At 38.6% G+C, this 26,961-nt stretch overlaps 1 protein-coding gene across 1 annotated transcript in view; it reads left to right on the top strand.

Annotated features, from left to right (window-relative positions):
* Window positions 1–26,961, top strand: part of EPG5 (ectopic P-granules 5 autophagy tethering factor) — a 51,148-nt gene that overhangs the window by 19,334 nt on the left and 4,853 nt on the right. The window contains exons 17-41 of the mRNA XM_035559998.2: window positions 944–1,084; window positions 1,639–1,783; window positions 2,578–2,775; window positions 3,322–3,432; window positions 4,278–4,397; window positions 5,971–6,137; window positions 6,336–6,563; window positions 8,268–8,391; window positions 8,796–8,940; window positions 9,965–10,136; window positions 11,063–11,225; window positions 11,807–11,949; window positions 13,195–13,351; window positions 14,323–14,517; window positions 15,595–15,808; window positions 16,154–16,314; window positions 16,430–16,637; window positions 17,309–17,384; window positions 18,262–18,365; window positions 19,283–19,458; window positions 20,144–20,329; window positions 21,800–22,009; window positions 22,149–22,293; window positions 24,488–24,730; window positions 25,466–25,685. Of these exons, the coding sequence (XP_035415891.1) occupies window positions 944–1,084; window positions 1,639–1,783; window positions 2,578–2,775; window positions 3,322–3,432; window positions 4,278–4,397; window positions 5,971–6,137; window positions 6,336–6,563; window positions 8,268–8,391; window positions 8,796–8,940; window positions 9,965–10,136; window positions 11,063–11,225; window positions 11,807–11,949; window positions 13,195–13,351; window positions 14,323–14,517; window positions 15,595–15,808; window positions 16,154–16,314; window positions 16,430–16,637; window positions 17,309–17,384; window positions 18,262–18,365; window positions 19,283–19,458; window positions 20,144–20,329; window positions 21,800–22,009; window positions 22,149–22,293; window positions 24,488–24,730; window positions 25,466–25,685 (4,152 nt within the window). The remainder of the gene's footprint in view (window positions 1–943; window positions 1,085–1,638; window positions 1,784–2,577; window positions 2,776–3,321; window positions 3,433–4,277; window positions 4,398–5,970; window positions 6,138–6,335; window positions 6,564–8,267; window positions 8,392–8,795; window positions 8,941–9,964; window positions 10,137–11,062; window positions 11,226–11,806; window positions 11,950–13,194; window positions 13,352–14,322; window positions 14,518–15,594; window positions 15,809–16,153; window positions 16,315–16,429; window positions 16,638–17,308; window positions 17,385–18,261; window positions 18,366–19,282; window positions 19,459–20,143; window positions 20,330–21,799; window positions 22,010–22,148; window positions 22,294–24,487; window positions 24,731–25,465; window positions 25,686–26,961) is intronic.

Below are 26,961 nucleotides of genomic sequence, written 5' to 3' on the forward strand. Positions count from 1 at the left end.
CTGGTTTGAGGGTGGAAGCTTGTACATGACTGAACACAGATGGAAAAACAAGGAACCTCTTTGCTTTTGATATTTTTTTTTCCAAAATGCTCTGTATGGCCTTTTGAAGAACTATTGCACATCTCCTATCTAAACAATAATGCTGATATTTATTGCAAAAAAGTGCAGAATAAAGGTCTTTAATAAATGCTAGTGGCTTAATGCTATATTTCATAGAATCACAGAATATCCCAAGTTGGAATGGACTCACAGGGTTCATCTGATCCAGTCCTGCATCCAGGTCATTTATGAATATATTAAGGACAAGTGGCCCTAAACTGAAGCCCTTGGGAACCCTACATTTTTGGACTGCACAGTAGACATAAGATTAACATTTTTCATTTTGTCTTAATGTGCAACGCTTTTCCACTATCCAAGCTTGATGCAGAGCAATGTGCCATATCAGCTGCCAGTAGTTTTCTGTACAAGGGTAGGATTCATCTTATCTAATCGTAACTAAGTATAAACTGTAAGGTGAAATCTGAGCTTCATCAGTAGGTAGTGCAGAAAAATGTCCAGAGGATCATCCATCCTAAGGACATGTCAAAGGCAGATAATAGGAAGCTTGGAAACTGATTGACAAGGTTAGGCAAGCACTCCGAGTTTTAAATTGATTGAAATGTGGTGAAGGCACCCATCTTCAGTGATCTCTTTGGTTTTTGAAAGAGAGGATGTAAATCCCCCAAAAGACTGGAAAGATTTAAAAAAAAAAAAAAAAATCTGCCAGCTATTGATTTACACCTGCAGCTGAAGAAAAAAAACTCTGTATTTAGGTCTTTAGGATTTCAAAGATTGTGTAAATGTATCAATGTCTTTACATCTCAGTTCATAAAAAAAGCCAACATCCCATGTCCCTCCTTACAAATAGTCTACATGCTCTTCCTTATTTCTTTTGTTTTGACAGCATTGAGAAGTTCTGTGCTGAAGGGATCCCTCTCTTGGGTGTACTCGTCCAGTCTAGGTATCTGAGAACAGTAGTCCACGTACTGGATAAAATTTTACCTGTATTTTACTCTTGTCAGTATTATCTCCTGAAGAATGAACAGTAAGTTTCATATGTTCCTAATATCTTTATTGCTAAAGAAAGTGAAAGCTAAGATTAACTATTAAGTGTATCATGTCTCATTCTGGGTTTCGTGTTCAGCGAGAACGTGACATGTGATGGGGAAGAGTGTGTGGTTTCTGAGAAACATTGCCTTTTCCAAAAAGCTGGGTAGCAAATGCAAGCTACTTTTTGCTATTTGGAAACTCAAGGTATATTGCTATGCAGTTTGGCTATGCTTCAAGGCTTATTGTGCAGTGCTACCTACTGTTCAATTCTCAGATTTTGGGATTGCCTTACAGTTTCAAATACCTTTAGTCCAGATAAGCTGCCTTGAATTACAGTCTGCCTTGAACTCTTCATAATATTCCTATGATATGTTTAAAGTGGAGCAAGTAACTCTGCAGCATCATTGTGAAGCAAAATTCTTGTGTGTGGGTGTCAGCAAGTGCTGTTGTGCTTCATGCTAAAGTTTTAAATTCTCCAGAAGCAGCTCTTTTATGTTTAAGATGTAAAATAAATTTTAAAATTAATTGAATTTAATTTGATATCTCTAGGTTTTTATCACATGTTCAGCTCTTCCTTCACCTGGATAGTGGAGTCCCTCAAGGCATGACCCAGCAGGTTACCCACAAGGTAACCCAGCACTTGACAGGAGTGAGCTATGGAGAAAATGTTAAGCTGCTCAGTAGTATGATACAGGTAAGAAGATAATGTTTAAAGAAAAAAGCAGGGGGATGCTTAAAAATAGGTAGTTTTATTTGACTGAGTTTGTGCTTAAAGTTAGAAAGAATGCTGATTGTGGCAGTTCTGCATCCATAGAGTGTTCTGCACTAAGCTTGAAAAGTTGGGTTTGGTTTCCTGAAAGACTTTGGCTTAAAATTGCTTAGGAATGGCAATGCATGCAACACCGGAAATACCAACCGTGCCTTCAACTTCTGGAAAGACAGATTTTCTGGTAAGAAAACCGTCTCAAAAGGGAACGCAATACACAGCACTACTGTCTCGCCTGTGTTAGCTGAGGAACAGAACAGATTTACTAAATGCTTTGAAGCCTTGCTTTTGTCCGTTAACTTAAAGGTTCGGTATGAAAAAATGTTCTTGTGTTAGAAAACTGCAGTATTCTTTACTAGGGTTCAAGAACCAAGGCCCACTGCCATCAGAGAAGGGTATGGACTAAAGAGATATGTACCTACTGTAGGAACAGCAGGCAAGGCCTCACATATAGGTGTTGTTTGTATCTGCAGTTTGCAGGGGGTCCTGCTTTTGTGTCTGTTTCTGCTGATTGTGCAAGATGTGCAGATCTCCAGGCTGCAGAATCTCTTTTGGAGATTGGAGATGATAAACGTGTTTTTACATAGGTATAGAGAGCATTGCTGTGCATTATTTTAAGGGTAGGCCTGCAGCCTCATGCAAGTTAAACAGCTCTTCAAAAAATTCTTACGCTGTAATTCAAGCTGAAAGCATTTGAACAATTCTACCCTTTAATTTGGCAGACTCACATCTTCCTAAGCAGCCAGCCAAATGGTGTGGGGCCAGCTGCAGTACTGGAGTTCTGGGTTCAGGTCCTCACCAGCCAGCAGCTGTGGCACAGGGACCGGGCAACGCTCTTCCTGCTGGATCACCTCTGTAAAGCTGCTTTTCAGTACAGTCAGGAAGACTGCGTACAAAAGCTGCTTTACCAACAACACAAGGTAAATGGGTGTGGTATGTTTGGGTGGCTGATGAGTAAATGTCAGTTTTTGAGTTACTTATTCTCATTTTGATGTGTATCTGTTTTCCTGAAAGGTACTGAGAACAATTGTAATAATGCATGATGTGGTCATGCTATCTGGTTTGGTTCCGAGTAGCTCAAAATTAGTGGAATAAATTATATTTTAATAACAATTAAAACTACTTGAAACTCAAATGTCATTCAGAATAATTCTATAACAGTATCTTAGTTTGTGGTCTTTGCATTTCGTATGTTCAATAGTATATTGAGAACAACAATAGAACATCATCTGTTGGAAAATAGTCACTATAAAACAATCTTTTCACTGATGAGAAATGAGGTACGAGCAAGGGATTCAGTGCTGGTTGGCTGAGCTAAGGTTGGGAAATAGTCATATGAGGTAGAAAGGAATGGATAAAAGCAGCATGATGTCTCTAGTTTGTAAATCATCTGTTGAGCTTCTTACAAAATAATAATAGTTTTAATAAAATAATATAATAATAATAATAGTTTTGTTTCCTTGCAGAATGCTTTAGGCTATCATTGTGACAAAGGTCTGCTATCTTCGCTTGTAAGCTGGATTGTGGCAGGCAATGTGACGCCATCCTTTGTTGAGGGAAATGCCAACTCCTCTCAGGTAAGTGATATCACAGAATCATAGAATGGGTTGGGTTCGAGGGGACCTTAATGATCATTTAATTCCAACCCCTGCCATGGGCAGGGACACCACTACTAGATAAGGTTGCTCAAAACCCTGGCCTTGAAAACTTCCAGGGATGGGGCATCCACAGCTTCTCTGGGCAGTGGGTGTTTTTTTCCTGCTTTCACAAGTTGTTGCAGATTTTCTGTTGCTCCCTCTTTTTCCATATCCCTCTTTCTGTGGGCAGTCTTGTGATAAAATCCTAATTTAGCGTAAGAGAATGCTGCAGATTTATTACACTAAAGAGAACATGAAAAATTTTTCAAAGTAGAAGTTTGTCTGATCTGTCCAAGAATTCATACAATAGGATTTCTAACTTAATAAGAATCTTCAGTTGTTCTCAATTATGTGTTTTCTTTCAATAATTTAAGACTGACTCTTCTCCTAGATCAGTCAATTTCTGATTAATATTTTGCTTTCTTTCTGCTTAAGAAAGTTCGTCACTGAAGCAAAAAGAAAAACAAAAAACCTGTAGTACCCCAGCTGGAAATGTAGTGCAGGTGGGAGAGAGGAGATCTTGTTTTACTGTATCCCTCTGAAACTCTCAGGCAAATTCTATCAATGGTCCCTGGTTTCCCCTTCCTTTCTCAAAATAATACAATATACAAAAAGGATGTGTGAATGTAGGTGGAGAAACTGTTTTTCTTGTCTTGATGTGACAATACTCTTTAATGTTTGTAATGAGAATCTGGAAAAGACATACACCTAAGAAAACAGCAAGCTTCCTGATCCTGCACCTACAATTTTATTATCAATATTTCCATTATTACTGCATTGTACAGGTCTGGTTTTCATGGATGGTGTTAAATATGGAGTCAATATTTGAAGAAGATTCGCAGCTTCGCAGAGTTGTGGAAGGGGAATTAGTTATTAATGATTTAACTCCTGATCAAGCTTTAAAGGTGAGCAAATTGTTCATCCTCTTAGAGGGCTACTGTAGAAGTGTTCTTTTGTATTGCATAACTTTTATCTCCTGTGCTTTTTCTTACCAAGACAAAGGCATAACTAATGCTTTATCTGCTTGGCTTTCCTGGAGAAAATGTATGTCAAAGATGCTTTCCTTCATATTTTGAGTTGAATACTCAAAGATTACTATATAAATCTGTTCATAATACATAATTATTTACAGAAAGTTTCACTCAGTAACTAGGGTTTTTACATGATTTCCTGGGTCATCTGAGTGCCTTCCAATCTTTGGTGGATTTATTCTGTGCCACTGAGATGGACAGCGCAGATACTCTTAATTTACAGGCAGGGAAACATCTCTATGTCAAAGATCATTTTTCAGATCTGAATTATGCAAAAAAGTCTGGGCTTTAGAGTTTTACACTTATTTGTTGCACTATTTATTCTCTGAAATATTTTCCAAAACTGGCAAAAAAGTTTGTTATTAAGGCACAAAGTCAGGTGTTCTTTAAGCCAGAGTGCAGTGTTTTGCAGTTTTTTTGCCCAAATTCAGTGAGAAATTCTGAATGAAACAAGTTGAGAACAAAGCTGGCTTGTCTAGAAGTTTAAATTCTGGACTGTCCTTCGTCTCAACTGTTAGTGTGTTTGTTTTATTTAGTCTAGAAGTCCTAAGAAAGTGGGTTTGCTTGGCTATAGCCAGACTGCTACATGTCTTGGTTACTTGGAGACAAGTGCAGAGAACATTTGTCCCTGGGCTTGTGTGTCTCAATTTCCTTGGGAAGTAGTGAGATGGTGTGTGGGGACTAGGTGGAAAAGCGTGCTAAGGGTTTCTGAGGTCTAGCGTGGGGTGTGAGGTAGTGCCAGGATCTTCACTGGGGCCTGGGATCTCAGAAGAGTTCGCTTGATACAGGCGCAGTCCATGGGGATTTGGTCTATGAGTTCCCTGTGATTTAGTTTATGGAGTTAGCATTCTGTGTTGCTAATAGTGTTCTGCTTTCGTACATTGCACTGCCTTTGTTCTGTTTTTGCAGAAAAAAAAAAAAAGCTTTTCTTTCTGTATTCTTTCTTCACATTAGTTTTAGATGTTAAGTAGGGCTGTGTAGAACATAGTGTGGAAAATTGCTAAAATTGGTAGCATGATGTAGGACTCCACTTCCTCATGTAGCTTATGACTTATTTTTAGTGTTTGGAACATGCCATGTACTTCACTGCTGCTGCCTTGTTCTCTAACACCACCTTCTGGAAGCTTAAAGAAGCATATACCTCTTTGAGGAAGAACTGTAACACCAACCGTGCTTATGTTGGGTTTGCATCACAGTGATCCCTCTATTTGTGTTATTTTTTTTAAGTGTCAGAGGTGTAGCACTGCTCTCTAGTAGCTGTCCAACGTAACTGTTAGTTGGGTAGATTTCCTCTAAGACCTTTAACAGATACATGAATGGATCTGAAGTTTTCTGCCTTGTAACTGCTGAATTTTCATGCTGTGCTGATCTGTTGGGTTAGGATGTGATGGCCTGTTACAGGAAACTGCAACAGCAGGGCACCTGACTGAAAACATTGTTTTTGCAGAAAGCCCAGATCCAGTTGAAGCTGCCCATTGTACCTTCCCTTCAGAGGCTAATGATTTACCGCTGGGCTCACCAGGCCCTTGCTACACCTGCTGATCACCCTCTCATGCCACTAATCTGGCAAAAATTCTTTCTGCTTTACCTTCACCGACCAGGACCACAATATGGGTGAGTCTGATCATGAAGGCTTCAGGAAAAATAGCAAGCACTAATATGCTTGCCCTTTAAATGTGTTTAATTGCTTCACACTGAGAGCTCAGCTGAAAGCAGTAGGTATTGGTAACTTCTCCAAAGTCAGCTCATTTGCAGACATTCTGATCTGACACTTGCAACAAGACTTTGTTTTGCTGTTTTGTTCTTTTTTAGATTACCTGTAGATGGTTGTATTGGAAGACGATTTTTCCAGAGTGCAGCTCATATTAACTTATTAAATGAAATGAAGCAGCGCTTAATAGAGGTAGCAGACTTCCACCATGCTGCCAGTAAGGCTCTTAAAGTGGAGAGTCCTGCAGAAGGCAGCGAAAGATCACTGGAGAAGGCAAGCTGCTCATCAGATTACCTGACTTCACCGGAATTGCATAAGGAACTTGTCAGGTAAAGAACTCCTGCCCAGTTCAGCCTTATTCAAGACAACCAGCTGAGCTACTAGACTGCTGTGCTACCAGTCTTAGCCATGGGAGATGTGAAGGGATGTGACTCTTGGCTGACCTAGATGTACCTAAGCACTTGTTATATACCTAGTCATGGTCATATCTGTTCCTCTGATACAAGTTGTTTTGTTTAAGGAGGTTGACTTTACTACTAAAAATTAAACGTTGTTGAGTTGTCGCTCTCCTTAGGGGAGAGATACATATTTTTTTTAAATTAGATTTAAAAAAATTAAAAAAAAAATTTTTAAAAATTTAAATTAAATTATATTTTTTTAAATTAATGCTGTTAAAATAGTTGTATAGACACATTCGTAGTCTTGTACATACAAGTACACACTTGTACATAAAAGTAGCAGCTATAAGTAATGCTTTGCATATGTATCTGTTTGGCATAGACTGGGACCCCAGTTTACATCTGAATACAGCAGGGAAGTCAATAGGGACTTCAGCTCATGATTCAGTTAGTGCAGTTTACTCAGTGTGCTAAAGCTGAGCTGCAATAAATATATTGTGTGCTAGGTGGAAAGAGGTACATGGTACATCTACTTAATCAAAACCTTAGTGAAAAGTCTCTCCTCATGCTGGAGTAGCCTGTGGAGATGTTTGTGGCCAGTTACTGCAACTCAGCTGAGGAATTCTCATTTCTGTAAGCAGTGTCAAGTAGGTTGTTTCTAGGAGACATGAATCTCTCACATGATGAAACCATGACTATGTTGTTCAGAAGTCCATATTTGTTTAGGCAGACTTCTAGTTTTGAGAAGTCTACCTTCAGAAATATTTGTAACGTTAGTTTCTAAGAAAGTCCAGACACAAAGGATTTCCACACTCCCTCTTAAAACCATAGGATTCTACAGCCAGGAAAATCTTACACTTAGAAAGTTTAATGGCCACCTGGACAGAAGGGAAAATACTATGTGAGTTCATCAGGGCTCATGCTTGGAACTGAACTAGTTCCATTTTCTCATCAGTGGATTGATACCGAAAACGGTATTAAATATCACAAGCAAACTCCTACAGTGCAAAGATTTGGTGACATTCTAGTACTCCTCTGGATTCAGTCAAGAAAACTTGGATTCTATGGCTAAAAAAATGGATAGGCCTTGGTAGAATGATGCCAGTGAATGAAGTAGTATGTTAAGAAGAAGTATGTTAGAAGAGGAAGAAATGGGAATAAACTAGGTGTGAATTTGAGTCTGAAAAGAATTGGAAGATGTAACTCAGCTCAGGTGTAAACTTTCAGAGCAGGCTTCCTAGGCAAGTCCTGGTGTGATTGCTGAAATATCTATAATTTTTTTTCTTCTTTGGTCTTATGGGGTTATGGATGTGATTCCCGAACACATAGTTCTGGTCCTGGGTTGTGTGTGACTTCAGAATAAACATCTTCCTCTTCACAATTTTTCCTGTTACTCTTCATTATTGCACTTAATGTATTTGTAAGTAGTTTCCACTGCTCATCCTTGAAATGACACTTAGTAAACTAATCACAAAGCATCTGAGAAGTCTGAATTTTCCACTGTGTCAATGTGTAGCATGATTTGTTGCCTTAACTTTAAACCCCGGAATAAGACTACTCTGTATGCTGTGCATGTGCATACAATTAAAATAAGTATTGACTGATTTTTTTTCCCTGTTTTGTTTTTCTTCTCAGGCTTTGTAATGTTTTTGTTTTGTGGTTGGAAGAAGAGAGCTTTCAGAAAGGAAACACATACATTCCTTCTTTACCGAAGCAATATGATGCGCATAGACTTGCTAAAATCATGCAGAATCAACAGGTGAAGTACTAATGACACTGGCAACATGGGATCTAAATTCACTTCATTTGTTAAAGTGGGCTGTAAAATTGTGCTATGATTTAAACAATTTTCGTTTCCTCTGTGTTCCTTTTTCAGGAAATGAATCGTAATCATCCCTACCTGTTCTTTAATTTGTTAGTAATTATACTATGCGTGTTTGTCAGATTTCTTCTTGAAGTGTCATGAACACTTTTCAGTGGCTTGTCTATGTGATAAAAATTCTGCAGCAGTTTTCTTCAGTTGAGTTTTTTTCTTCATAGTGTTTTCATGTAACTTTAAACTGCAGGGTCTAGTTTTAGTTATTTAGCTCCCTAGCTACTGGGATGGATGCATGATATATGGTAATAACCAAAACTGTAATGATTAATTCTTCTACACTTTAGGACTTGTGGATGGAGTATGTCAATGTTGAACTCATCCACCATGAGTTTCAGGAAGCTATAAACCTTTGGATGCGGTCTCAACTTGAATCACATACAACAGCTAGTATTTCTGCAGGGCAAACAGATTTCACCAATCCTTTGTCAGGTAAGAGATAAGAATAATATTAATGATACCCTGGTTTCTTAAAAAACATAACATTTTCACTCACATCATTAATACAGCTTGGTTTCTATTGGTACAGTATTTTACACAATTTTCATAGTGTTCTAAATGAAATGCTCATATATGAGGCTATCATGGTTCCTGGTTTAAAGCATGACACATCACAGAACCACATCATGCGGTGCCTAGAGCTTTGTGAGTGGGCTCTGCAAGGATTGTTCCACACGGAGCACGTATCAGACAGGTTGAATTTTCCTAATGTGTAGATAAAGACAGTTGCAAGCAAAGGCAAAAAACACTAACTAAAACCAGAAAGATTCTCTCGTTTTTTTTGTTACTAGTACATTTCCTTGTTGTTTACTTGGAGTTCTGGCACAGTGAAAGGGGTGTTCTAGCCTATGAAGGGGATAATAATCATGGTACATACATTAAGGATGTGAGAGAGATTCTTGGTGGGCTGATTAAAAGGGGAGTGAGGGAAGGAAATAGAAGGAAACTAGGATATTTTTATGGGTGAATTTGTACTGTTTAGGCAAAAAAAATGAGTGGGAATTAGCAGGAAAAGATCTGACCTGGAAAGAGATTGTGCTTTGGGAAGGATTTGGATCTGACAAGACTAGAGATGAGGATGAATTTTAGCAAAAGAAGATGAATTTGGCTTAGGAGGAACTAGGAACCTCTGTCAGGTGAGGAGAATAAAGGAGGTGATAAGAGGAAAACAGAAAAGCTGGAAGGTAGGAGTGGGTGGGGGGGGAAAAAGGTAAACTGTGGCACCTTGGATCCTAATGGTGTGTGATGGAGCAGGCCACGAAAATTAGCTGTGTGAAATAAACTTTGTCAACAACAAAAAAAGGGTTAGTTAAATGATTATAAAAGGGGAGGAGTCTTGAGAATGTCTCCTAAAAATATTTCATATGATTTAAAAAAAAACACTGAATGAAATATTTCCTTGAATTTATTCTAAAGTTTTCTTAGCAACATAACTTATTTCTGCTTTCTTTTCTAGCCAAAGAGAGGATAATGAATAATTTGAAGAAGTTTGATACTCCCAAGCCCCCTCTTCCGCTCCAGCTGATGAAAGCTCCTGTGCCAGTTATTTCCTCTGCCAGTCTGATCAGTCAGAAAGAAGCAATTCAGCTCACACGCACAGACCTTAATGTCTTGCAGCGACACGCCAAGTAAGACTTAGCTGTTGTCCCTTTGCCTCCCTAGTGTCTAACAGTGTCTTCAGGTGCCCTTTACAGCAGCCTTATTGATGTTGTTAGCACAAGACTGGCAATGCTTGACTCCTTTCTCTTGGCCCTTTTTTTTTGTTTTCTTTTCTTGGCTATCATGTCATTTGTTATTTCAGTCCTTTAACTGGCTATGCAAGTCTTATTTAATGACCTAGGATTGCTTCAGCTGATATCTAACAGCTACAGTTTCTTTTGTCATTTGTCATTAAAATAATGCTTCCTGTTACCCTAGACTTGTTGACAATTAGTTAACCCTTTTGCACTAATTTAGTGATGATAATATGAAACACTGAAACCCTTCAGAGAGAAACATGACTTCTGGAGCTGTTAAGTTTGTGTATAAAAGAGAAGAAACTTTGTTTATTAATAGTACTGTAAGAGATCTCAGATCAAATATTTTTGAAGTGTCAAACACAGGTGATGGGTGTATTCTCACCCAATGTAGTAATTTAGTAATATTATTGAAGATAAATACAAAATCCTTGTTAAACCCAAGAAGGGATGTGTCTAAATGATTCCAGGAGCAGTTTCAGCTGGGCTTATCCTGTTGACTGAATATATCTTATTTTGTCTGGTGGAAAATTGCATCTCCTGTAGTGGGTAATCTATTTAATTTCCTTTCAGGGTGTCATAGGGAATAATTAAAAAAAAAAAAATCTTACACAAACTTTATTAGTTTTGTTCTTCTTCAAGTTATTTCTGTTACTGCTTTGAGGAGCTATCACTTTGAAGTTAAAAGATTATGAAATGGAGTTACTGTTTCCTAGAGAAGTGTCAATGAGTCTGTACAGCACATTAAAGTGAAGTCTCGGCTCTTGCATTTAAATTCGTAGTATTACTATTAATAAAGATTAATAAATGCATTTCAGAACTGCAGCTCTTTGGGAATCCCAACATGTTGCTCTCAACAGTGAAATATTGGATACTATACCTAAGCTGTATGTCAATCGGGAAGAGCAGATCACCCTCCATTTGGAGTGCCGGGGAACTTCAAATAAAGGCTGCCAGGGAGCGGCTCTTCTGACAATCCAGGTTAGAGGCGTGACATCACTCCTGTTTTGGGCCGTGGTTAATGAAAATGAAGTGATCGAATGGTTACAAGAGTGGACTTATTTGGTGAAGTGCTGCCGTAAACCTTTAAAAATAAATTAAGTTCTAAAAAGAAAAAAAATTCCTGAAGTACTTAATATGTAATTCTGTAAAGGAGATGCAGATCAACAGCTGAAGAATAAATTATTTAAAGTTTTGAATTACTTGTAGCATTTGTGCTAAACTATTTCCCAATACGTGAGTGTAGCAGTATGCACACTAGTAGGAATAAAACTGAAAATGTTCATAGCAAAATTCCCATGTCATTTGGTATGTGAATTTCTGGATCCTGTCAGTGTGTGTGGATTAAAAGCCTTATTACAAAGGTAAGGATTATGTTAGCGTGCCATAAGGATGTGTGCTTGGGCTGTATGCACTGAACTTGATCAAACTATCAGGGGAAAACGTTATACATCTCGTTCTCCTAGTGTGCTCTGCTTCATTTTTACAATTATGTGCAATATTGAAGAATTTTGGTAAAAGATTCTATTCTGAAATGAGCATGTGTCTTTTTTGTCATTTAGTTTGAAGGGAAACATAAAAATGAAGCAGTGAGCCAGCAGCTTCATGCTTTGCGTAAGGAAGTGAGACAGCTGCAAGCAGAAGCTACGAAGCCACCTTCTCTGGGTGTTGTGGAAGCAGCAGTACATGTGGAAAATTTTATAACGTAGGTTGTTCAGACACTGCTTTAGGTAGTGATGTTTTATATTTCTTTTCCTATATATTAGAGGTAAAATATGGAACCTATTTGTGTGTTTTTCATAGTTTTATCAGCCTGGGTCAACAACAGAGCTGGAACCCTGAGACCTACATGTTTATGGCAGATCTCTGAAGGAGTAACTCTATACACTATCAGAAGAGCTAACTGCTGGTCATTCAGCCTTAACAGGGCACACGTGTTCTCTATTTTGATTTTTTTGTTCTCAGCATTAGAATACCCATTTTAAATGTGCAAGAGCAGATCAAGTGAAGATAGGGATGCTGTGTTAAGCTTAAAAAATGGCAAAACTGTAACAGCTGTTTCAGCCATAAGCTAAAGGAGATGTTTTTAATATGTGTCTCCTCTGTAGGAGTACATAGTTCTGTAATGGAAAACTATGATTTGAAGTAGCGTTTCAATATGTGGAATGAAATCCTGTACCGGAAGAGGACTATTAGATCAGAATTTTTGTGTGAATGAGTGGATTAGTCCAGGAGTTACCATCTCTTGAAGGACTTCTAAAGTTCATCCCAGAGATCCAGTTTTGCAACACCATTTTTCTTGATCTTCTAGATTTCAGCTAGGAAACCAAACACAACTTAAAACAAGGAAACAAGCAAAAAAAAAAAAAAAAAAAAAGGCAAAAAAACCCAAAAACTTGTAGAGTACATCCTGTATGGTAAAGTATTTGATTATTATTTCTACACATTCATTCTTGATCATTAATCTGAAAAATTCTGTAGATGAGCTCGCTATTGGGATTTATATCTGTGGAACTGCATGTTCTTCAGATGTTTTAATTCAGACTCAGTGAAGATGGGGTTTGATTTGACCTCAAACATTTATTTGGCAATATGCAAGAGAACATTAATCAAAGAATTCAAGCAAAATCACTGAGTCTTCCCAGTAAAATGAGGTGGTGCGTAGTGAAAGGACAAGAGGCAATGATACGAACTGAAACAGGAGATGCTGTCTAAGCATCAAAACCTGCCTGGACGTGATCCTGGGCAGCCTGCGCTAGGAGTCCCTGCTTGAGCAGGGGTTGGACCAGATGACCACTAGAGGTCCCTTCCAACCTCAGCCATTCTGTGAAACCACTCTTAATTATCATGTAACCCAGATACATTTATCTTAATGCTATGTATGGACAAGAAGCCTTTCATTAGTATCATAATTATTTTCCATATGTAAACTTAATCTTTTGTTTTGCAGGGCATTAATAAATATCTACAAGGTGCAGCCTATGCCTGCAATTAAGAAAGTTGGAATTAGTTTGTTTTTTATAGTAGTAGAATATGTGTGTGATGAAACTCAACGCAATCCTCCCACGAGGCAGTTCTTCACTTCATGCATTGAAATTCTCGGCCAAGTAAGTTTATTCTCTAGCATCGTATGCGTTAGCGCTTACCCCAGTTCTCTGCTGATATTGAGGGTTTAAAATCTTTAGAAAGTTTGAAAATTAACTTTGAAGTTTCTATCCCATTCTTTTCCTCAGCTAATTGTATAATATACACAGCATATAGGAGAGTTTAAGCTTGCATATGAGCAAAATTAAAACTGTTGCTCTGAGATGCCTGCTCAACACTGGAATACTCTGTGTGTATCAAGTGCTGAAGTAGGCTGGATTTTTGGGGGATTGTGTGAAGTTTGGTGCAGTATATAAAAAGTTGTTTTGGCATATGTTTATTATTGATCACGTTCTAGCTTACATGTATCGTGTCAACCTCTGTGTTTAGTCACCTCTCTTCTAAAGCCTTGCGATATCCTTTGTGTAGTGAGTTGGCCAGAATGTTTCTGGTAGAGAAAATAACGAGCTCCTTGTTCGTGGTAGCGTTTGCTGTGGGGGTCACATTACGTGGATGCTCTGAGGAAAAATCATTAGCCTCTGCTTTGTGTCCAGGTATTTATTTTGATCTATTAGATGCAGGTTTCCCCATGTCCAGCTGTCCTGAAGTCCTGTCCCAGTCTGACAGCCGGGGTGCAGAAGAGCTTTCCATAGCCATAGTTCTGATTAAATTTTCACTAATATCAGACAGGGCTACTGAAGTCTGGCTTCACTTTCTGTTGTTAGCCAGAAAAATTGGATTTTAGCCTATTTCTACGCGATGTGTGTGGTCGCAAGTGCTGTTCTTCAGTGTGCTAGGGAAACACGCTTATTTTACAATAATATTTTGTGTAAAAGTAGTATTTAGCTGAAGCTGATCTCATACGGTCTGCCTTTTTTGCTTTTTTAAAAACAAAACACATACAGTTGTGTTTATCTCAACAAAAAGTTTTGGAGTGTTTTTTTTCAGTAGACTCATACTGGACCACTTTTCTCATTATTTCTGATTTCCTCAGGTGTTCATCAGTGGGACCAAGTCAGAGTGCAAACGTCTCCTCCAGACGATCCTGCAGAATCGAAGGCTCTGTACACTTCTTTCTCCTTACTTCACTCCTGTTGCCTCTCCTGATGAGTTTGTGACTTTATATGAAAAAGTTGTGGCCTTTCTGAGTGAGGATAACAGCGATGTTGTCTTCATGCTGTTGACAAAGGTAAAATACTCACAGATACTTTCTGTTCTGTGAGTAGCTTATGTGGATGTTATTTCCCTTAATGACTGCGCCTTTAAGCTGTGGAAGAAAGATACAAACCTGATACTTCAAAATAACATTGACAGGTTTTATTAATCAACGTTGCTCGTACTAAATGCTGTTTGTTATGTTTAAGCTGAAGAAGGACTAGAGGGGAAAATCAAATGGAAAGCTTGAATTACCATTTCCCACATAGTGTGTGCTTCCTAGGGCTTCCTCTTCAGTACACTCTTAAGTTGAAGTCAAAGCAGGCTCTTTACGAGGCTCTTTCAGACTTTCTGCCTGATATCTCTGTGGAGACGTTCATTGAAATAGTGAATATCAGCTATCTTAAAAACAAGTTATCCAAAACAGGGACAGCGACTGAATCTTCCACCTCTGTTAGCTGGGAATGACAAGAGTGCCACAAATGTAATCTTTAAATGCATAGTATTAGGTAAGAGCAAATTATTTGCACTTCTATTGTATCAGGGCTGCATGATATTGTCTACCTGTGGAGAAATTACTACTACACTTAGACTTGGATATTGTCCTGATTCTCTGCATTCATTATTCAGGGACTGGGCTTGACAGCTGTGAATAGCAGGTGGTCTGGTTTGGGCATGACTCTGAACTGTCCTTAATAGCAAAAATCAATGTTGTCCCTGCTGCCCTTGTTCTGAACAGATGGCCTGGAGGCTACAAAAGCTTTGCATCTCCATATGAAAATTTAGGGGCTGCAGAGACTACCCCAGTCTAATGCCTTTAAGTGTTTGGTGGTGGTACTGAAGCATAGAAGCTCACATGCATTTTTATGAATTAGGGAACCTCTGATTAAAAATTATTTCATACGTTTAGGGATTTATGTAGTATATAACCTTTAGAGAGAATTACATTGGTTTTGGGCTAGGGTTAGTGAGATTATTTAATTTTTTTAGGCTTTACTTAAGTACACAAAATCTTAGGGAGGCACTTTCACCTGACAGTTTCTCCCTTCTCCTGAAGGTGTTGTGGCCATTAAAGCTTCTACTTACAAATGCTTCATGTCCTCTGTTCTAGTTTGACCTTACGCAATGGTTAAGTGTTACTAAGCCACCTCTATCTGAACGTACCAGGCTTCTGGAATCTATTCACTTGGCTCTCAATGCATGCGGCCTTGAACCTGAGGAAGATATTTTGATGCCATTTAATATCTTCTGCAAACATTGGACTAACCTTCTCCAGTATCAGTTTCCTGATCACTATAGTGATTTTCTAAGGTTGTTCGTGCAAAGTGAGTATCCGAACTGATGCATACTAGACCTTTTGTACATAACTTTTCTGGCTTAAAAACATGAAGTTGATGCAGTAGTGTTAGACAGTAACAAATATAGAATGATCTAAACTTTTTTCTTTCCTAAGAAGAAAGCATGTGGAAGCCAAATGGGAATGTGAAATTACTTTTGCTAGGGAATTAGAGATTGCTCACCCTTAAACTGGAGCTTTCAAACTCATGCCGTAACTAATTTTTTTTAATGTGGTAGGAAGCTCTAATTTCAACCTTTCCTGACTTAAAATGAGAACAGGTTTAATATCCTTTTGATTTTTCACAAATGTATTCCCTTCTCTTTCTCCTAAGGCTCTTCAGAGCAGCTTCTAAGCCCTGAATGTTGGAAGGCATCGCTTAAAGCTTTGGGATGTGGTTCATCGGTGACTGAGCAGGGAAGCTTCAAGACAAATGATTGTACTGAAAGTTCTGTACTGCGGGAGTCTGCAGAAATTCTCCTCTCTGAAGAGCAGGTGGATGCCTTTCTGGTTGATTTGCTGTGTTCTGCAGCTGAAATACGTGCCCACCAGTGACAAATAACACTGCTGTACAGTCTTTCTTTATCTGATTGATAGTTTCTTTCTTCAGGTTAGAGAGACAATAGAATGGCTTTCCACCTCTTTCTGCAAACTCCGTCTGGCTTCAGTGGACTTCAGGACCTTTGGCCTGTTTTCAAAATGGAGTACTTATGTGGCTGAAATGAATACATTTCTGGAGTACCTTGTTAAACGGCTCATTGAAACTGAAGTTGTCAATTTAGCCCAAGAGCATGTTGGCAGTAACAAAATTTTAGCAGGTAATGTGCCTAATAAGCAAAGGACTTAAACTGAGTGCTTAATTTCTCCTGTTAAAGACCATTTCATAGAAACATAGAATGGTTTGGGTTGAGCAAGTTTAATTTGCTCTGTATTTATATAATGATGACAGTGTTAAAATATGGACAAGTTATGTATGTGTCTACTCTGTGGCCATGTGGAACTTCCTCCTTTTTTATATTTGTTGGTGGAAGCTTGTTTTCATTTCCCAATCCAGACTTTGCTTTTGAGTTATTTTATGGAGAGATCTTACTTTCTTCAGAGAAAGATGGTCTTCTGCACTGAGCACAGGTTTGGGAACAAGGGACTACTGAATTTCATCATGGCATCATTTTAATTTGGAGAAAATTGCCTAAGCAACTTTTATTTTAGTATATGGAGCTTTAAAGTGTGAATAATTACTACATCTGCAATCCAAAAAATGTGTTAAGGTAATATTAATAAAACATCTAAATGCAAAATGATCATGATTGTTATTAAAACAATTAATCAAAGATACTAACAAGCATATTGTATGTCAAACTTTTATTTTACCATGAAGAACTGATTTAAAGTTGGACTAAGCAGAGTAGATTTAATCCCAGTTCAGAAAATTAACTTGCTCAGTGTTGCTAATTTGAGATGTCAACTTCTTTGCGTTGTTTTCTTCTAGCATTGCAGTCCTTGTATTCAGTCATTGCTGGACTCTTTAAACCATGGATACTGGTCTTAGACAAGGAAGATGCAAGGTATACATGGCATTTCAAAATAAAATGATTTTTCGTTAAAGAACGCTAGCCCTGTGAGATGTGTCTTATGTGATTTTTCTTCTAACTCATAATTGTATTGTGACTTTCCATTTAAATAGTTATGTGTGTGTCATATTAACAATTATGCGACTAATTCATCAGTTCCCTAAGGAAATTTTACAAGACCTTGGTTGAATAACTGTTTTAGGTTCAAGAAATAATGCCTGACAGTCGTCAGGAAGCAGAGATGAGAAAAATATGGATTGCTATGAGTTCTGAAGACACGCTCAAATTTGATTTTATTTTCTTCACTTATTTAATACCACCAGTCCGTTATTTTAAACAAAACGTACTAATACAACCTCAAATGTCAGTGCTGTGTAAACAAACCATGGGCAAATCAGTCCTATGTTGATCTACTATCCTGTGTACTTCTGTTTTCACATGGAGGGTTATTTTGTAGTGTTATGCACTTAAATTTGACTTTCTTTTGAAGCCAAAAGCTTTTTGAGCTCTGAGCACATCTCCAGTATTTAATTAGAAGGTTTACTGCTGGTGGTGTGTGCCGTCATTTGGAAATTAATTTGGAAATTAATTCAGTTATAAAATCCTAAACAAGTAATCTCTGCTTATTAAATGGTTATTTAATCATGATATAACCATGATAATAATCATGGATTTTCACTGTGACGACATTAACATATGCACCTATTTTAAAGAAGAACATGCCTAGAGAGTTCAGTTTGAGTGAAAGGACTGTTGATACCTGTACTATATTGAGCTCCTGTTCTTTAGAATATTTAAATCATCTACTTGTTTATGATACCTGGTAGCATGGCACTGAAACTTTTGTTGTTTCACTCCTGCTTCTTTTAAGTAACCAGCCCTGCTACCCTTGGTTAGAGAGTGACACTCCTGTAGCATCCAGCGTGGTCCGTTTGTTTACAGATTGCATCAAACTTTTGCATGAGAGCTTTAAAGGTAGGTGAAGTTGGTGTTGTTTTAATGTAGTGGCACTTTCTCTTTTATCAGATCAAAAAATATTTTTCTGTTAAGACATGGGATGTGAGGAGATTTTGTTTGTTATGAACTTTTAGCTAAGATGATCACTGTAATGGTACCATTAGCATGTATATTCTTTCATCCTTAAAAGACAGCTTTTTTTTCTTGGCAAGGGCAGAGAATGTGGTTAATTAACTTTATCATCTGATAGATATTCATGTATATGAATGAAAGTGAAACAAAATGAGCTGTCATGAAAAGTGCATGACTCCACTCCAGGTCTTGCTTCCTGTACAAAATACACAATAGTAGCATGTCACAATGACCAGTGTGGGTGTCTCAGCAGGTAGTCTTGGGGTAATTTAATCTCCACATCCAATCATTTTTAACCAATATTTAGCATTGCTTATTTTGTCTAATGTGTACTTAGACATAAGAATGGAAAAAATTAATTTCACAAATGCCTCAACTTTTAGTGATGGGCTGGATGCAAGCTTAGTTGTAGAAATAAATGCATAAAAATAACATCAGGCATTTGATAAGCTTCCAGACTTGTGAGATTAAATCAAAAAAATCTCACATACACAACCACAAATATAAAAACAGTGAAGTTCTATATGGAAGGAATATTTTATAACTTCAGATTACTGTCCAGCAGCTGCTCAAAAGAATGAGTAAGGGAAATTACAAGCTGCCTGGCTTGTCAATTTAGGGGGAGGGAACAAGCAACAACAACAGAAAATACAAAACAAACATGAAAAGCTTAAAAAAAAAAAGTGTATTTTTTTTGTGCATGTACTTTGGTGTAACTTGTGCTTATGGTTTTTCACCTTCAAAGTTGGAATGTGCTTCTTAACTTTTTCTGTTGTTAATTTGACTGTTTTCTTTGGATCTAGATAAGCTGTTGCCAAGCCACCATGGAGCTCTCTGGCTACATCTAATGTATTACTGTGAATGTTGCACAGCCCCCAAAATGCCTGAGTTTATTCTCTATACTTTCCATACTGAGTTCAAAAAGCTTCCATGGAAGGAAATGCATCCAGACCAGATGCTTATGGAGGAGTTCTTTAAAGTGAGTACATAGCATCAGTTGAATTAAGTTCGTGAACTGTGTTCCACTTGGAAATGACTGGAGAGCTTTTAATAACTGGATACAGTTCTTTAAGAAGTAAGCTTTTGAAGTTTATTGTAGCATTCACAGCTACTCACTTGGTGTTTTGTGATATTTGTGAAGGAGTGCTATTGAGTTTTATACAAGGTTGTGGGGAGCTGTAAAGCTGGCAGTCTTTGTACTCTGTCACTGCTGTGGTTGATATATAGAAAGCTTGTATTTTACCTTGGTCATGTTCTTCTTTCCAAGTCATCTGAGACAACATAAAACTGTGGTAAGGTGGGGAAGTGCTGAAGGAGTTACTGCTTATCTGTTTGGGATGGGTTCTTCATGCAATTCTAAATTGGCTCAGAGCTTCTCAGTGTTCCTTACAGTGAAGAGAAGTTGCAATCATGCAACTAAGTTTATACCAGATTCCTTATTTTGCCATAGTTTGTATGTTGTGTTGGTTGTTTCGGAGACTTAGAAAGTTGTGTGTGCAGCTCTCCTGGTGGGGAGTAAAGTGATATGGAACTGGTGTCTGTCTACTCCCCTGACCTAAAATGCTGCTGTGGTTTTTATGGTTGGACAAGGAGCTGAGAAGTGCAAATGTACTTAAATCTTACACTGTTTTATGTGGCTCTTTTCTTCTCTTTCTCCATCCTAGGTTGAAAGAGGCAGCCCCAAGAGTTGTTTCTTGTTCCTGGGTTATGTTTTATGTGAAATAAACTGGGTCAGTGTCCTCTCTGATGCCTGGAGTCCCAACCCCAACCCTCAGACTCACAACATGATTGTCTGTTTGCTGTATATGATGGTCCTGTTGGCAAAGGAGGAACAACTTATAGGCAAAGAGGTAATTTTTGAAAAGGTTTGTGCCTGTCTCTCTTTGAAGAAGAATAATCCTTGGCTGGAAAGGAGACAGGCTATGACTTCTTCCTTACTTGCAGAATTATTAACTCAGAAGTGTTTCCTGCCTGGGTAAACTACCCCAAGCCAGAGGTAGCTCAGACTAAATCCTTATGTGAGGCATTCTGTATAAGCTGTGTGAAAAATCTTGAATTAAAATGTCTCTTTCCTTCTGTCTTTCCTAGCTTTATAGAGCCTTAGGTATACACACATAAGAAATGGAAGTAACACTAGCAAGAATTTATGTATTTGTCTATACAGCATGCACATATATGTGTACAATATTATATATATATATCTTAAGGTGAAGCTTTTTCTGAAAGGCTGAGTGAGAATGGGTGTCTCGTGTCAGTCTGCTTTGGTTCAGGCAGTCTGCTGAAGTAAGTGCAGGAGCAGCTTTGTGTGGCATCCATGCCTATAGCACCTGCAGTGCTGTGGGTCAGGAGACTGAACCACGTTTACTCTGCCATGGCCAGTCAAGTTAACCTGAGCTGCGGTTTGCTTATCTTTCAGAGCAGCACACACAGAGGGCTGGAGGGGCGGTAAAGAATCTTTTAACTTGCAAAAAGCTTACGCCTGGCTCTGTATCTTACTGTGCTTGTTCATGTTTTCCAGCTTGTCACTATCCGCTTCTGATGTGTTATTGGGCAGAGATTACTTCAGAGAGTTAGTCTGTCTGTCAGCACAGTTTCAGTATTTACTCAGTCTATAGCCTGTAGAAATTTAATGCTCTTTAGTATTCAGGTGGTGCTTTTTTGTATTGCAGACCTAGAAGAACCCTTGAGAGGAAGATGGCAGTAGCTAAGGGTAGAGTCTGCTTTTCAACAGACTTTTGTCTGCATACTTGCACTGGCTGTGTCAATTGTGGACACTGTAGGTTGCTGTACTATTCTTAATAAAAGGAAACCCTTTTTATAGGAATAAGCTATTGAGGAGGTCCCCAACTTAGCAGATGATTCACTGAATGGAAAATCAAAGGACCTGGCTTCTGTCCCTGGTTCTGCTGTGAACTCTGAACGTTTTTTTGTTTTTCTTTTTTTTGAAAAACAAACCCGGAAGAAGCTTTACCTTGCAGGTTTTCCATTTCTTTCTAATTGTATTTACATGTTTATATATTGCATATTAATGGCTCTCTGACTGCAGTGCTTGGTTATAGCTGCTACAGCAGTCTAAATACTGTTACATGAATGCTGGAGGTATCATATGTATGTTGGCTTGCTGCTTGAATAAGGAGTTGCTTTTCAGCCCACTCTCAGTAAACATCTATTTCTGGGGATTTTTGCTTTGTCTACTTGAATTTTGGAGTCTGAGCTTACTTCTATTATTGGGTATTCTGTAATTATTATTGGGTATTCTGAATATTTAGTTTAAAACAGAACAGAAAGTGGACCTTAGGCTTATGTCTTTAAATCTTCAGGAATCACCACTCATAAATCTTCTCGGACAGACCAGCTCCCTTCCTTGGCAACTTGTGGGCATTTCTTCTTACCAAAGCATCATCAGCTATTGTAACAGCCATTACCCTCCCTCTGTCATCCTTGCGAAGGATGCTGCAGCTGAACTGATAGTGAAGCTCCTGAAAATCTCAGCAGGGTTTGGCACAGCTTCGGATAGTCACATCCACCTTGTAAGTTCAATTGGTTTTGCATTGTCTCTAAGCTGTTCCTGTCATTTGCAATGTTCTTTTGTATATTATATGTAGAGTGTGGAAGGAACTGTAGGTGTGATTGCTTTTTTTTCTAATTTGTTCTAATTTTGATTAACAGGATGCAACACTGAAGTGCCGAGCATACATTCGTCAGGTGGTTCAATTTCTCAGCACCTTGGAACAAAGCGGAAAGATAACTCTTGCAGTTTTAGAACAAGAAATGTCCAAGTTGTTAGATGATATAGTCATCTTTAATCCTCCAGGTTTGTGTTAAAGTAGTGTAGATTACTTTAAAGCTGTCAAGATCCTTTATTCTAGCACATGGATTTTTGAACTTCTGTGGCTGTGTAATTACTTGCCTTACCATAACATCTCCCTTATGGTCAGGGCATGTTGTTCTGATGGGTGTGTGTGTGATAAATGAGCATAAAGCAAAAATAGGATTGTTACCCTCAAAAAACTGTCAGGAGTGATAGTACCAACAGGAAAAAAATGGGTTATGTTGTAAGTAAAACTGGGTAATGTAGAGGATTTTGTGTGGGGCGGCTTTTCTTTGCTGTCTAGTTTATTCTAGTTTCTGAATCTCTTTATTTGACACTGCATTTTTTTTAAAAGTAAAGATGGCACAAATACATGCACTGAGCCCTGACGGATGGCATTTTAAGAATGGATTTTAAAACATTTCACAATCAGGATAACTTGCAGTATGGAAGTAGGGAAATTACATTGGTGTACACTGGTAGTGTGGTGTGTCTGCATCCACAGCATTCATATTGATCCCAGTTTTTAGTACCAGTACCACTCTGACCTTCTGTTGTCAAAACAGAATTTCAGGTCACATCAGCTGTCTGACTGCATCACACTGAAATACTTGTCAGTAATCATGTCTCTATGACCTCCACACAGTGTGCCAACAAAAGTTAACAGTAACTATCCAAAAATTTGTGACATTGATGACCATTTTTCAGTTTTTGTATTGCTCTTGGGGAAGCTCTTTAGGGCAGTCTGATAGTCAGAAAAATTCTTTGTGACTTGCAATAAAATGAGGGCTTGCCTGTCACTGCTGACACTCCTAATAGCTGAGAAATTTTGGAGGCAGGAGCTCTGGTATAAGAGGAGCAGCTGTTTCATGAACTGCTGTGCAAGTTTGTATGCTATGTGGCTGAAGGACAGAATGCTCCCTGGCGCTCACCAAGCTCAAGCAGGCTGCAGAGTGCAGTAGGATCAGTGATTCAGGGCGGCAGGAAAGCGGTGGTGTAAATCAGATCTGGTGTCTATGTTGGGTTTGGAGGGGGCAGGGGAAGGTTTCTGGAGCAGTGTCCTGACAGCAACTGGAGAAAAGAAAGCAGGGCTTCTCACAAGGGCAGTGCCCAAGGAATTTGGCAGGCCCTTGTGTTTGATGTGTGCCCTTTGTGGAGTTGGAGTTGGCTGTGAAACTAGTAGTGACCTTAGGCAAGTCAGTTAACCTCCTGGCCTCATTGTTTTCAGTCCATCTGTGATAGGAGATGTTTACCTTTCTGGAGAGCTGTGCAGACAGATGATTTGGAAGGCTTATTATTTTTCTTAATAGGTAGGTTAAGACAATTCCTTCGTTTGAAAGGGGTCTCTGCAGGCCTGTAGGTCCAGCCTTCTCAAAACAGGAGGTAAAGTTAAATCAGGTTGTTCAGGGCCTTGTCTGGTCAGCTTCTAAATATGTGCAAATGTGGAGGTCTCAGTCTTTTTTGGCAGTGTTTTTCCTATGATTAATCCTTCTTTGTGCATAACTCTTCATCATATCTGTTTTTTATAAGCTTTTGCTTATTAAAATGCCTGATGTTGATTGGAAACTTTCATTTATAAAAATGGGGACTTTTTTCACAAAATAAAGCCTATTCTTCAGCTCACCTTTTAAGAGCTAAGATCAGGAGAAGTTTGTGTTTTGAGGATAGTGGCTCTTGATAGTATGTTCAGGCAATTACAAGAGATGGTTTCAAAACAATGGTCTGGGGTTGAATGCAGCAATTAGCAGGAAATCTAGACTTGTGGAAAATGCAAAAGGGGATTGCAACATTTCAAGGCTCATCTTGATTATATTTCGAATCGACTAAAATCTCAGTTGTTTCACTCTAGTCTGTACTTTAAATTGTGCTTTACTCAAGTTTTCTTTGGAGATTATAAATGTATTTTATCATTCATTTTATTTGCCCATAGCCCTGGTAAAAGACTGTAAATGAAAAATGGGCTTCAATTACTCTGCTGTGTTTAATAAATATTATGAATTAACTTAACAAGGGAAGATACTGCAAGGAATGAGTGTCTTTTTGTAGCTTCATAAGTACAGACAAGGAAATGAGGTGTCTAATGAGCAAGAGACCTCTCCCAGTATTTACAGCAAATGTTCAGTGGTGAAGCTGAATTCAAGTCACTTAGGTTCTGGTATCTAATTACTGAAATAATTCTTGTATTTCTGTCCTCTAGATATGGATCTGCAAACACGTCACATGGCCCTCAGCAGTCTCTTTACAGAAACACTGATGATGATGAACAATTCCAGTGTTACAACAGCTGAGTCGCTGCGGGGGAGTTTACGGAAATGGATCGACAGTAAAGTGCACGGGTTGCTGGCCATGCCCCTCCTCACAGCTGCCTGTCAGAGCCTGGCCTCTGTGCGACACATGGCAGAGACAACAGAGGCGTGTATCACCTCTTACTTCAGTGGAGGTAGGAGCGTGTCTTATGAAAACATTGATCGGTCTTTGGGTGCCCACTAAACATGAATCACCTGGAATACTAATAGCTTCGCACTGCCCAGTACTGGGACTGGGTCTTAATCTGGTTTTCACAATCAGGTCTCCATTCTTTGTATTCGATGGCTCCCAAGTGTCACATATGTATGTGCAGTAGTGTGTGGTTTGGGATGTAACTGTTCTAATTGTGTATTTTCTTAAGAAGTGTATGTGACTATGTCAAGACCCACTTGCTGTGTGTAATGGTTGCCATTTTTTCAGCTAAAGGGGAGGATAGTTTTTGGATCTTTTTTACAAAAAAAAGTCATCCCAAGGGAATGAAACAGATGTTTGTGTCCCATTCTGAAGGCTAATATAGGGAAAATAAATTGTGATGTAGTGTTTTTTTCGATTGACATAAATCAGTATTGTAGTTCCACAAGGATCTTTTTCATTCTGTCATCACCTAACAGAAATATTTAAAATGCTATTGGCTAAAATCATAGGATTTAATCCTGATTTAATACTGAAAAAATGTTTTTTTGCCTTGACCTCAAGGGGATGCTCTGTAATTGGAGTTTTTCTTGTCATCAGTTGAATGTTAAACTAATAACCTGGAAAAAAGCTAAAACTGCCTGAGTTCTGTAAATTAAAGGAACACAGTAAAGTCACTTCAGTTTTTAGGTTTTGCCAAATGCTGCTTACTCGGATGCTTTTGTTTTCTCTATAGATTTTCTTCACTACCAGGATTTGGGCTGGGGCCCTATACTTGCATCCCTCCAGGTTCCTGAACTAACCATGGAAGAATTCCTGCAGGAGTGTTTGTCTTTAGGAAGCTACTTGACCCTGTATGTCTACCTGCTGCAAAGCCTAAATTCTGACCAAACTCTTAGCAATGAAATGAAAATCCTGATAACCATCAGCAAGTGGCTGGAGCAAGTGTATCCAAGGTACAGACCTCAAAGCTTCTGAATGTGCACTGACTCTTAAATAAGGCCATGGTTGTGTAGCCAGTATAATCAGGCTGCAGAGTGAAATGGCCAGTCCTTCCATAGCCACTGTCAGTCTGCCCACCCCTGCTGCCAACAGTAGAATCACAGAATGGTTTGGGTTGGTGAATATTAATATTTTACTTGGTTGAACACTTCTGTTCAGTTTTGCTTGGTGTCCAGTTGGAGAAGCTCGATTTCAGTGGCAGCCTGGATTTGTGCTGGGATCAAAATATTTCAAGCACATCCTAAATCACTGGGGGTTCCACTTCCCAGGATGTCCACTAGGTGGGATGAGTTACATACTAAATACTCAGTGGAACACACACAGCTTGGTAAAAACGTCAGCATCTCTGAACCAAATATGAATCCAGTGAATCTGGTGGGGTGCCCAAAATTAGAGGTCTGCGTTGCTGTAAAACAACTTACTAGGTGGTTGGCTTCTGATGAGAAAGGACCGAGGGCTCTAAGTAGCTGTGGGGTTAAAACAATAATACGTTAAGGTATATAACAACTGTATATACAGTTGCTGCTGAAATTACTAGAATTTAGCTAACGTGATGAATATTTTTAATATTAATGTTGATAATATTTATTTCTGTGAAAGAACATATTGGGAAAGTACACATTCCCTCTTCTTTCTCGAAATTCAAAGAGTGCTTTGTCTGTCGCGGGTACCATATAGTTGTAGTAAACTTATTACCAAAGTGGAAAGAAGGCAGCAGAGCCACCTTACAGGGCAAATTACAACTTGTCCTAAACATCAAAGCTGATGGTGTCTGGGATGGGAAATGACTGGGTAGAGTAACTTCAGGATAGTCTGATGCAGAAAACTCGTGCCAGTGCTATGTGTGGAAAGTCTGAGTTCAAGTTAAACTGAATCTGCAAATTGTTTGGGAAAAGGTTAAAAATACCTCAGGGGAAACTTTTTGCTTTGCTCAACAAAAGACCTCAGTGTTTCCTTTTTGAGGAGAGTCTAAATTGTTGTGGAAGCAATAGCTAGTGCTTCCTAATTTTTTTTTCTGGTAAATAAAGGAAAGACAAACCCGAAGTACAGCTTCAATCCCTTTATAACAAGTTTTGGAAAGATTTAAATCCACTTATGGATGCAATATCTTCATTCTTAGATTTAAACCTAAAAGGAAGCGTTGTTCTCTTACAGGCAGTGGAAACCTGCTAGCTGATGTTAGCATCAAGTCCGTTAAGTAATGGTTACATCAGTGTAATAATGGGGCAT

The sequence above is a fragment of the Cygnus atratus genome, chromosome Z (assembly GCF_013377495.2).
Source record: "Cygnus atratus isolate AKBS03 ecotype Queensland, Australia chromosome Z, CAtr_DNAZoo_HiC_assembly, whole genome shotgun sequence".
Taxonomy (NCBI): domain Eukaryota; kingdom Metazoa; phylum Chordata; class Aves; order Anseriformes; family Anatidae; genus Cygnus; species Cygnus atratus.